The following is a 12,700-nucleotide window of genomic DNA, read 5'->3' as shown; positions in this document are numbered from 1 at the left end:
CTGTGGTCATATGAGTGTAAATCGGGCGAACGATATATATGGGAGCTATATCTAAATCTTAACCGATTTCAATAAAATTTGGCATACTTGACTACAGTACTAATTGTACTCCTAGTCAAATTTTCAACCAAATTGGGCTAAAACTATAGCTTCTGGGACCATATTAGTCCATATCGGGCGAAAGATATATATGGGAGCTATATTTAAATCTGAACCGATTTCAATAAAATTTGGCACACTTGACTCTAGTACTAATTGTTCTTCTTGTGCAAAATTTTAAGCAAATTAGGGTAAAACTTTGGCTTCTGGAGTCATATAAGTCCATATCAGGCGATTTCTTCCAAAACCAATAGGGTTCTATTCTGAGCCAAAACACATACTTGTGCCAAATTTGAAGTCGATTGGACTAAAACTGCGACCTAGATTTTGATTACAAAAATGTGTTCACAGACAGACGGACATGGCTATATCGACTTAGGAGTAGAGGTGTGCACGTGACACGAAATTGTCGTGACTCACGAAAATTTTCGTGACTCACGCGTGAGACATGAGTCCCGCTGATGGTAACGGCGTGAGTGTACCTGAGCGTGCTTAACCAAACAAATGTCGTGCGTGAGCGTGTGTCACGAAAATAATATATTGGTGAGTGTGCGTGAGTAACGAATTTCGGAAAAACACGCTCACGAAAATAAGCCCGCTTACGAACATAAAATGCTTACGAGTTTAATTCATATATAATTTTAGTGACCGTGGTGCAATGGTTAGCATGCCCGCCTTGCATACACAAGGTCGTGGGTTCGATTCCTGCTTCGACCGAACACCAAAAAGTTTTTCAGCGGTGGATTATCCCACCTCAGTAATGCTGGTGACATTTCTGAGGGTTTTAAAGCTTCTCTAAGTGGTTTCACTGCAATGTGGAACGCCGTTCGGACTCGGCTATAAAAAGGAGGTCCATTGTCATTGAGCTTAACATGGAATCGGGCAGCACTCAGTGATAAGAGAGAAGTTCACCAATGTGGTATCACAATAGATTGAATAGTCTAAGTGAGCGTGATACATCGGGCTGCCACCTAACCTAACCTAGTGACATCCTAAGTGTTAAAAGTTTTATAACGCTCTCGATTTTAATCATATTCATATTTTCAGTCAGGTTCTATAGATAAATTATTCATAACATTATTCGTGAGTCACGAGGTTTCTCGTGAGTCACGACATTTAAAAGATTTTCGTGCGTGAGTACAAATTTTCTTTTCGTGAGCGTGCGTGAGCGTGAGTCCTACCAAAAAATATCGTGCGTGAGTGTGCGGGAATAAGATTTCTCCGTCGTGAGTGTGCGTGAGCGTGAATAAAATATTAATCACGTGCACATCTCTACTTAGGAGCCCACCCTGAGCATTTTTGCCAAAGACACCATGTGTCTATCTCGTCTCCTTCTGGGTGTTGCAAACATATGCACTAACTTATAAAAACAGTCCTACACCCAGAAAAAAGTGAACAAAAGAGCCTAAAAAGATAATAATCTGGGCAAAGTGCGAAAAAAACACCCTCATGGCATGGTTATCCAGCACTAAAAGAAAGTTTGCGTAGTGTTGCCAAAGTAAATACAGAATTGTTTTCTTCCTCACTTGTCGAACTTAAGGGGTTATTTATACACAAGTTCCAAACTAACCCATGACAACTTGCAAAAAAAAAAAAACAAACATTTTTACTGGATAATAATAATTTTAAAAACTGTATGTGTATAAGTGATCATTGGAAGAATGAATTTTTTGTATGACAGGCATGTATGGTCCATTTTCTCTATAACGAATTGATCATTTATAAAAAATACTCCATGCTATTCTAGTTCTCTCTCTCCCCCTATTTATGTAAATTTGTGATGCCAACTTATCGTTTCATTGCTACGTGTTTTGTGTTTAACATTGAATATCGTAGTTATGAATGTTTCAATGAGCATCGAGTGTGAATGTAAGTGCTTAATTAGTAAGGAGATGTCGTGATGATGATTTATTTAAGAAAAATTATTTCTCTCGAAAAACATATGGGAACTTTTGAATTTAAAACTTCTTACAAATGTATGAACTAGTAAATTCTAACCGCTTGTAGTTCTCTGATACCCCCATTCTATAGCAAAAGGATATTGTTAGATTACGTTAGGAGAGATGGTTGTCTCTTATAAACATTTCTCTTATCGATGAGTGTTGTCCAATTCTATTATGAAGGGGATATAACAAGTCGATATGAATTGAGAGAATTAGTTTAAATTATTTTTTGTAAAAACGCAACAACTACATTTTTTTTTTAATCCTGAGAATCGCATATTTACATAAGCAACAATTTAACATTTTTGATATGCATGTCCATGTTTATCGATAAACCAAGAAAATAAGTAAACTCAGGGTTTACGTGCTTCCATTCGTGTACTTTAATCGTTCACAAATGTATGTATGTTCGTTGTTTATTGAGTTCATGTCAATGTCCATTTAAATTTTCCACTTTCTCTTTTACTGCTATTCTTCCTTTGTTTTCCAAGTGCCTGCCTGAGGTGCTTTAGAATAAATGCAATTATTTAGATTTTTATTCTCCTTAAAGGCATGAATAGTGTTTTATTAGTTAGTTTTTTTTTTTTTTTTTGCACCAAAAGAGTCAAATAAATTAAATTTGAATTTTATATTAAAAATGTTAAATAAATGAAATGCATATATAAATCTACTTACCATGCCACCAACTCCACAGTAGATGGATAAACCCACCAGTAAGCCAATATGATTAAATGCCGATCTTAATTTTAAAGACTTCCAAAAACTTTTCTTGCAGATTCCTTTATTGGTCTCTACAGTCTCGACACGCACATCCAAATGTTTCAGTTTATTTAGCAGCTCCGCATTGGCATCATCGGTGGCATCGAATTCAACCATTTTTGGAGATGCTCTGGAATGTTAGTCCTTCATACAAACAGCGGAGCAAGATGAATATGGCTCGTTTTTGTTTTTGTTTTCGTTTTTTTGTTATGTCTGCCTTATGTTTGTGAAGTTTTGAAGAACTGATGGTCAAATGATATTAGGTATAATTTTTAACTTCATTTTCATTTCGAGGCAAATGAGATTTTCTTCATTTCGAAAGTAATCATTTTATTTTATGCATAAAACTGTTTTGTATAAGAATTTTTTTATTTACATAATATAGGCAAATAATTTTCAGAATATTGTTAGTCGTTTTCTTAATATAAATTATGGAATAAATTAATTCAGCCCGCTTCTCATCATATTTTGGAAGGTTGTCTAGCGTAAGATCGATGCATAGTTCAAATGGCTGAAGCTAGAATTTACCAGTTTATTAGAATCGGACAAAAGACATTTTAAGGCTAGAGTTCTCTCATGGAAGAGTTTGTCTTTTTAAATTTCTTCGGCCAAAATTTTATTAAACGTACTGGTAGAAAAAAGGCGGTACGTGGCCATTACCTTTTGGTATTAATAGATTGGTTCACGTTACCTTTCACTTTTGATACCACTTTATATCAAATCATTTATATTCGGTATTATTATGGTATTAACTATCACATCCCCATAACATATGATATCCCAGCAAAAAAAAGAGCACTATTTCAGCAGGATTGTAAGGGAGAGATGTAGTAACAACTGCTTACAAAACAACCGAATCAGCGCTGATTTTTGTGGGCAATGTCCGATTTAGAGCAGCTTCTACATAGCGCTCATATAATTGCTCATTTTAATAGAAATATTGCTCAGAAGTGATAATAATCTTGATTATAGCATTGTTGGGGTGAAGGAAAACAGCACTACATTTCATGGATTCATACTGCATGAATTGGTTGCAATAACGTAAACGGATGATCATAAAATAGTTTGATTACTCGTTTACGTTATTGCCACCGATTCATGCAGCGTGGATGCACTGCCTACTTTATTGCATACCAAAAAACGCAACTAAAGTCTTACTGATGAAGTATTTTTTCTGGGATGTCGCCGTTGCTAAAAACTAATTGGTCGCCTTGGTAGTTTATTTTCTTCACATAAAGTAAGTAGGCGAGTAAATTACAATATTTCTTGGAAAACGTGACGACCAAAAAACTAAATTTGTAAAGCATTGGTAAGTATACTATGTTTTAGCATTATTAATTTTTGTTAATTAGGCATTATTCTCTCATTAAATGCGTAAGATACATATAACAACTTTCCAAATCTCACAGCAAACAACTTGATGCATTCCTGCGATGGGACATAGAATTTAGGCAATAACTTGGGAATAACTTTTAGAAAATAAAAAGATGAAAAAATTAGGTACACTAATAGAAAGAACCCGTTCCACAATCGTGAACGGACGGTGACAAAATAAAACGGAAACGTTCACAAAAAATCAAACGGGATGTTCACGATTTCATGAACGATATTCGTTTTTTTTTGGCCATGAAAAGTCTTAAAATAATCGTTAGACGTTGTTATGGCAGCTCCGCCGGTGGTGCAATGCGTATGGTGCAGACAACACATGTTCGAGTCACGGCATCAGAAATAGGTTTTTTATTTTTTATTTTTATAAATTGGTAACCATTTCGTTTTCAGATCATGAACGCTGGTTGTTGTTTTGTCAACGAATGGTGTCACTTAATCGTTGTCAGATTGACACCATCACTTTCATGAACGGATCGTTCTGAAATTAGCACGCCGTTCATGATTTTTTTCTATGAGTGTATATGTATGTATTTTACATATTAAATACATTAAAGAAAAAAGTCTTTGTTGCGTATGTTTTATTAAACTAACATGTATTAATAAATACCGGGTTTGTATTAAACCCAATGCCGTTTTGGTACTATTTGGTAATACCACACTGTTTATATATCAATACCTTTATGGTATAAATATTAATACAGCTTAGGTATTATTTTCAACACCATATTGGTATTTTCATAATACCATATGGTACTTTCATGCTTTGCGTACCGCTTGTACCGTTAGCTATTGATATTGTAGCATACGTGGTTGGCTAACTATCAATAACGTACGGTATCGATTTGAGCCCGTGTGGTAATAATTTTTCCATGGGTGCGTTAATAAAAATTTTAATAAAATTTCATAAAATATGTATTCGGATATTCGAAGTAAATTGTTCCCACAATGCGACTGACTTCATGAAACTGAAGAGCCTGGACTTGCTCCGAAACGCGGAACTTGTTGTTTCAGTCGGTTAGATATTAGGACCGACTTTATGGCGACTAAGCATCTATTTATATGAGGACAAGTTGAATTCGATTATACCAAGTATAGAGGATAGGGAAGAAGGACGTATACATTTTGCAGACCTGAACATTCATACGTATGGTTGAAGGCACTGGCCGTGGTATTTTCTGCAAAGAGTTGGGGAATAGAGATTCATATAAAATGGGTGGCGAATGTAGAATTTTTAGGCGAAGGCATTTACCATTGCAAAAGCTGCAGAACTACTGCTGATGAGGCCGATATTCAGAAGCTATATCAACTTTTTCTTACAGATGTTTTCCCCCGCTCTCTTTATATACTTACAGAATCAATGTTAAATACTAGTACAATGATTAATGGAAAGAACATTGAGCTTCCGCCTCGGACTGCGAGCAAACCAAATTTATATGGGACAACAAGAGTAGTACGAACTCTGATTTTCTGATTATGGCGTCACATATAGAAGATTTGAGACAATAACAGGACAGAGCACACTTTGAAACCACATGGTATAGAATAGCTTAATGGCTGATGATATTATTAGATGATGTTTGGACCTGGAGGCAACGGAAGACTCGTATCAAGAAGTTATCAACAAGAAGTTATCAAACAAAACAAGTGTATACGGCCGTAAGTTGGGCGTTATTCATTCGATCAATGTACAGCATGATTGTAAATGAAAATCAAATTCCAATTACGGCTATCTTTTATGTTTCCTAAAATGTTAGACTAGCAGATGGGCTGGATCGATCCATTTTAATGCCCATATCAATTTATTTGAAATATTTCAAACAATTTTATTTTAAGGTCATATACATATGTGGAATATTGACAGAAAATTTTTTCAAAGCTGTTTTTTATAGAAAATTTTGTCAAAATGTTATTTCTATAAAAAGTTTTGTCAAAATTTTATTTACTCAAAATTTTATTACTATAGAAATATTTTTTTCTAAGAAAATTGAGTCAAAATTTTGTTTCTATAGAATATTTTGCAAAATTTTATTTCTATAGAAAATTTTGGAAAATTTTGTTTGTCACATATTTTTTTTTTTAATTTATTTCTATTGATAATTTTATTTCTATAAAAATTTAAGTCAAAATTTTATTTCTATAGAAAAATTTGCCAAAATTTTATAGTAATAGATTTTCTTACTTGAAAATTTAGTCAAAATTTTATTTCTATAGGAAATTTTGCCAAAATTTTATAGTAATAGATGTTTCTATTAGAAAATTTGGTCAAAATTTTATTTCTATAGGAAATTTTGTCAAAATTTTATTTCTATAGAAAACTTAGTCAAAATTTTGTTTCTGTAGAATATTTTGCAGAATTTTATTTTTTCTAAAATTGTATTTATATTGATAATTTTTTCAAAATTTTATTCCTATAAGAAAAAATTGTATTCTATATTTCTATAGCAAATTTTCTCAAAAATGTTTTTCTTACTGATGCTCACTGATACTCACTGCTATAAAAAATGTATTCAAAATTTTATTACTATAGAAATATTATTTTCTATATAAAATTTTGCAAAATTTTATTTACTAGACAAAATTTTTTCCAAAATTGCATGCTCACTGATACTCAATGCTAAGTCGAAAACTTGTAGAAATGACTCAAATTTTCAAATTTTTCAATGAATGAATCATAAATGCATTTTTGCGAAATTGTCTAAACAATTATAAATATTTCCCAAATATTGCCCGATATTTTGTAGAAGTCTGATTTGATCTAAATACAAAGTTGTGCAGAGTATATTATAATCGGCCCGCCCGACTTTAGACTTTCCTTGCATTTTTATTTTTTGTTAAAACTGTGTTTCGTCACATTACCTTAGATTTAAATTTTAAGTACATAGGTTTGATAGAAGTATATACAATTTTGTCTAAATCGATTCAGATTCAAATTCATGCATATGGGAATATAAACCTTTATATAGCTCGCAACAAATTTAAAGGATTTGAGATAGTATCAATAAGTTTGGTCCACAAATACATTTACAGTTGGTATCTTCTCATATTAAGATGGGCATTTATATCATTATTTTATTTATTAAACATTGTCCTAAATTTGAAATATAGAGTTCAATTGGCATCTAATGTGAAATAAAGACTTTTTTTGCACACATAAATAAATACCATACTTTATATTGATCCACTTACGGTACCCCCACCATAGAACTACAAATTAGTGGTATTAAAATGAGATTTAGTTATATTACCCGGAGTCGACTCTGGAGTCGGAGTCGGAGCCGAGCTGATGAAAAATGCTAGAGTCGGAGTCGAGCAAAATTGGCTCGACTCCACAGCTCTGGCGCAGTGTATAAAAATTGAAAAGGTTTTGCTAATATTCTTTAGAAAAAAGGGCTTCCTTTTCGTGCAAATATCAAAATATTAAGTACAGAGTTCCCAAAAAATTTTCAAACTTCAAAAAATCAGACAGGGAGGACGTACCCATCTCCGACCAGGTATTGGAAAATCATCATTCATTTCACATCCTCCCCCACATTGGAAGTAATTCGCAGAATTTTTCACTATTCCAAAATGGGTTCCCCTTCCCCGACCAAATATCAAAAAATCGTGTACACTGAATTAAAATAAATCATTTTGTCAGACTAAAGGGTGGACCGTCCAATTACCAAAAAAAAAAGAGGTACACCATATAATTTCATAATTATATGGTGTACCTCTTTCCTTCTCAAAAACTTAAAACTTTTTCATGTTTATTTTGTCTTTAAATTTTTACTTATTTATATATTACGTTACACCTTATTGTATATTTATATATTTCTAAATTAATTATTTATAAATCTTTGGAAAAAAATTCCATAGTAAAAATTTTATTTTATATATAAATTTTATAAAAAAAAAAAAAACAAAAACATTAAAAAACATTTTTCTTAAGTAAACAGTTTTACAAATTAAAAAAGTAAATATTTTTCTATAATTTTAATACATATTCATTTTTGATAAATGTTTTTTTGCTATATATAGGACACAATTTTTTGCTGCTATTACAGTTGTTGTTGTTATCATAGTAGTCATCGTCTTTCCACTTCGATTGATTGACACATTTCATCATTCTCTCTAGCAATCGACGACAATCATCGCTTCCGAACGCCAGCTGGTTCTTCAGGTTGGCTCTCAGCTAAATATTTAATCCCATATGTGACCAAAACGAAAGTGCTTGGGTACTTTCGATGCGTTAACATTACGTTTTCGCAATATAACACCATCTTCGTATTGGACCCTGGCTAGAGCAGATCTAGATGTTGAAGGCTCATCCTCTTCTGGTTTCTCTGGAACAGTACTCCATTGGGTGTCATCATTCCACTTCTCCATTAATTCTTCCTCAATCCATGAATCCATGTTCCAGGAATCTTCGAAGTTTTCCATGATATCTGCCAATCTTCGACGACAACCATTCACTAATTCGGTTAGGTCCCTCTTCATTATGGGTTGAGGTCAATGGACTGGATATTAATCTGGAAATACTGTGATATTGACTACAAACCTTTTGTAAACTGCAGGTAGTATTTATACTTAGTTACAAATTTTTAATCGACAGTTTGTTATTATGGACACATTAGTTTAATTTTGTTTTTATCAATAAGAATAACATTCCAGCCCTTTGTTCAATTAACGCAATGCAACCATGGTTGCAACAGTTTGTAGAATTCTACCAAAAATTGTAGATTTTTTACTGTTTGGTAGACTGGTAGAATTCTTGGGGTTTTCTTACATTTTTCAAAAGCATCCTCAACTAAGAGATGCTTAAATTTCCCACATATAGAAATACAATTTTGACAAAATTTTCTATAGAAATAAAGCGTTGAAAATTTTTTCTATAGAAATAAAGTTTTGACAAATTTTCTTTAAAAATAAAAAAAAATCTATAGAAATAAAATTTTCACAAAATTATCTATAAAAATAAAATTTTTACAAAATTTTCTATAGAAATAAAATTTTTACATAATCTTCTATATAAATAACATTTTTACAAAAAATGTCTAGAGACATAAAATTTTGAAGAAATTTTCTATAGAAATAAAATTTTGAGCAAATTTTCTATAGAAATAAAATTTTGAGCAAATTTTCTATAGAAATAAAATTTTGAGCAAATTTTCTATAGAAATAAAATTTTGAAAAAAAATTTCTAAAGACAAAATTTTCTAAAGAAATAAAATTTTGAGAAAATTTTATATAGAAATGAAATGTTGACAAAATTTTCTTTAGAAATAACATTTTTAAAAAAAAAATCTATTTAAGTAAAATTTTTACAAAATTTTCTATAGATATAAAATTTTTCATAATTTTCTGTAGAAATAAAACTTTTATAAACAAATCTATAGAAATAAAATTTTTACATAATTTTCTATAAAAATAAAATTTTTACAAAAATTTCTATAAATATAATATTTTGACAAAATTTTCTATAGAAATAAAATTTTGAAAAAAAAATCTATGGACAAAATTTTCTAAAGAAATAAAATTTTGAGAAAATTTTATATAGAAATGAAATGTTGACTAAATTTTCTTTAGAAATAAATTTTTTAAAAAAATGTTCTATTTAAGTAAAATTTTTACATAATTTTCTATAGAAATAAAATTTTTACAAAATTTTCTATAGATATAAAATTTTTCATAATTTTCTGTAGAAATAAAACTTTTATACACATTTCAATAGAAATAAAATTTTTACATAATTTTCTATAGAAATAAAATTTTTACAAAATTTTCTATAAAATTAATATTTTGACAAAATTTTCTATAGAAATATTTTGAGAAAATTTTCTAAATTTTTTATACACTCAAAAAAAGTGAACTCAATATTTCACTAAAGCCAATTTGACTATATTTTGGTCATGCAATGGTCAGCATGCCCGCCTTGCATACACAATGTCGTGGGTTCGATTCCTGCTTCTACCGAACACCAAAAAGTTTTTCACCTCAATAATAAAATTTTTAGAAATTTGTCTATAGAAATAAAATTTTGATATATTCTAGAAAAATAAAATTTTGAGCAAATTTTCTATAGAAATAAAATTTTGGAAACAAATTCTATAGACAAAATTTTCTAAAGAAATAAAATTTTGAGAAAATTTGATATAGAAATGAAATGTTGACAAAATTTTCTTTAGAAATAAAATTTTTAAAAAAATTTATATTTAAGTAAAATGTTTACATAGTTTTCTATGGATATAATTTTTTTCATAATTTTCTATAGATATAAAATTTTTCATAATTTTCTGTAGAAATAAAACTTTTATATACATTTCTATAGAAATAAAATTTTAACATAATTTTCTATAAAAATAAAATTTTTGCAAAAATTTCTATAAAATTAAAATTTTGGACATGTTGGATTGGCTTAAGCTCGTTCTTTGCAATATAAGAATGACTTACCAACATAGTCTAATAATTGAGATCAGTAGATCGTCCTATAAAGGGAACTGATGAGGATGTGGAAATCCGAAACAGCTGTCTTCCCAACCATTTTGACCAACATTTTCACGTTTCCATACACCATAAAAATAACTGGTAATGATAGGCTAATAAATAATGCCATTATATCATTACATGTACTACGGTACACTATGTGTACTTCGTACAGACAATCAGTCTAAATGCGCATCACAGATGATATACGCATTCAAAATTTTCTATAGAAATAATATTTTGAGAAAATTTTCTAAATTTTTTTATACGCTCAAAAAAAAGTCAACTCACTAAAGCCAATTTGACTATATTTTAGTAATGCAATGGTCAGCATGCCCGCCTTGCATACACAATGTCGTGGGTTCGATTCCTGCTTCTACCGAACACCAAAAAGTTTTTCAGCGGTGGATTATCCCACCTCAATAATAAAATTTTTAGAAATTTGTCTATAGAAATAAAATTTTGACATATTCTAGAAAAATAAAATTTTGAGCAAATTTTCTATAGAAATAAAATTTTGGAAACAAATTCTATAGACAAAATTTTCTAAAGAAATAAAATTTTGAGAACATTTTATATAGAAATGAAATGTTGACAAAATTTTCTTTAGAAATAAAATTTTAAAAAAAAATTCTATTTAAGTAAAATATTTACATAATTTTCTATAGAAATAAAATTTTTACAAAATTTTCTATAGATATAAAATTTTTCATAATTTTCTGTAGAAATAAAACTTTTATAAACATTTCTATAGAAATAAAATTTTTACATAATTTTCTATAAAAATAAAATTTTTACAAAAATTTCTATAAAATTAATATTTTGACAAAATTTTCTGTTGAAATAATATTTTGAGAAAATTTTCTAAATTTTTTATACAAGTTTTTTATACAAGTGAAAGTGAACTCACTATTTCACTAAAGCCAATTTGACTATATTTTAGTCATGCAATGGTCAGCATGCCCGCCTTGCATACACAAGGTCGTGGGTTCGATTCCTGCTTCTACCGAACACCAAAAAGTTTTTCAGCGGTGGATTATCCCACCTCAGTAATGCTGGTGACATTTCTGATGATTTCAAAACTTCTCTAAGTGGTTTCACTGTAATGTGGAATGCCGTTCGGACTCGTCTACAAAAAGGAGGTCCGTTGTCATAGAGCTGTGATAAGAGAGAAGTTCACCAATGTGGTATCACAATGGACTGAATAGACTAACTGAACCTGTCACGACATTTAAAAGATTTTCGTGCGTGAGTACAAATTTTCTTTTCGTGAGCGTGCGTGAGCATGAGTCCACCAAAAAATATCGTACGTGAGTGTGTGTGAATAAGATTTCTCCATCGCGAGTGTGCGTGAGCATGAGTAAAATATTACTCACGTGCACACCTCTAGTGGAGGGTACATTAGATTCGGCCTGGCCGAACTTAGGGCTATACATACTTGTTTGTGATAATTTATCGAACCTTGCCTCAGTCAATGATCAATAAACTCTACACACAAAAATTTTTTTTCTGATTCAATCACGAAATTAATTGATCCAATTAATTTTTTAATTGGAATGTCTTCAATCACAGAAATGATAGTATCAATTAAAAAATTAATTGACGGTCAATTAAAAATTAATTAATCCAATTAAAAAACTAATTGATACTATTAATTGTTGTGATTGATTTTTGTTTCAATTTAAAAATTGTTTGATTCAATTCAACTTTTAATTGAATATTTTTTAAAACTCAATTAAAATTTTAATTGGAAAAATTTTCGTGAATATTTTTTCTGTATACATATGCAAGTGAACATTTAACTAAAAATATTCTTCATTCAAAATTGTTTACACTTTTGTAGACTTGTGTAATTGTTTCACAAGACATCCATATTCACATATGGCAAAAAACCTATGAATTCCTTGTGAATTTTTTTGGTAACATAAAGCAGATATTACTATGGCAAAGGCAATCTGGTTAATTAATTTGCAAATATTTACCATGTAAAATTATTTATAAATAAACAATGAAATATTTAAGTATCTATTTGCATTGCACTTGTAAAG

General features: G+C 30.2%; 1 protein-coding gene across 2 annotated transcripts in view; it reads right to left on the bottom strand.

Annotated features, from left to right (window-relative positions):
* LOC142230484 (TWiK family of potassium channels protein 7) overlaps positions 1–12,700 on the bottom strand; it is a 244,455-nt gene that overhangs the window by 224,360 nt on the left and 7,395 nt on the right. For both annotated transcript variants that reach the window (XM_075301127.1, XM_075301128.1), the window contains exon 2: positions 2,718–3,148. In XM_075301127.1, the coding sequence (XP_075157242.1) occupies positions 2,718–2,918 (201 nt within the window). In that variant the 5' untranslated portion in view covers positions 2,919–3,148. The remainder of the gene's footprint in view (positions 1–2,717; positions 3,149–12,700) is intronic.

Source organism: Haematobia irritans, chromosome 3 (assembly GCF_050003625.1).
Source record: "Haematobia irritans isolate KBUSLIRL chromosome 3, ASM5000362v1, whole genome shotgun sequence".
NCBI lineage: Eukaryota > Metazoa > Arthropoda > Insecta > Diptera > Muscidae > Haematobia > Haematobia irritans.
The sequence above is the reverse complement of the archived record's forward strand: the minus strand, read 5'-3'. Positions and strand labels throughout refer to the sequence as shown.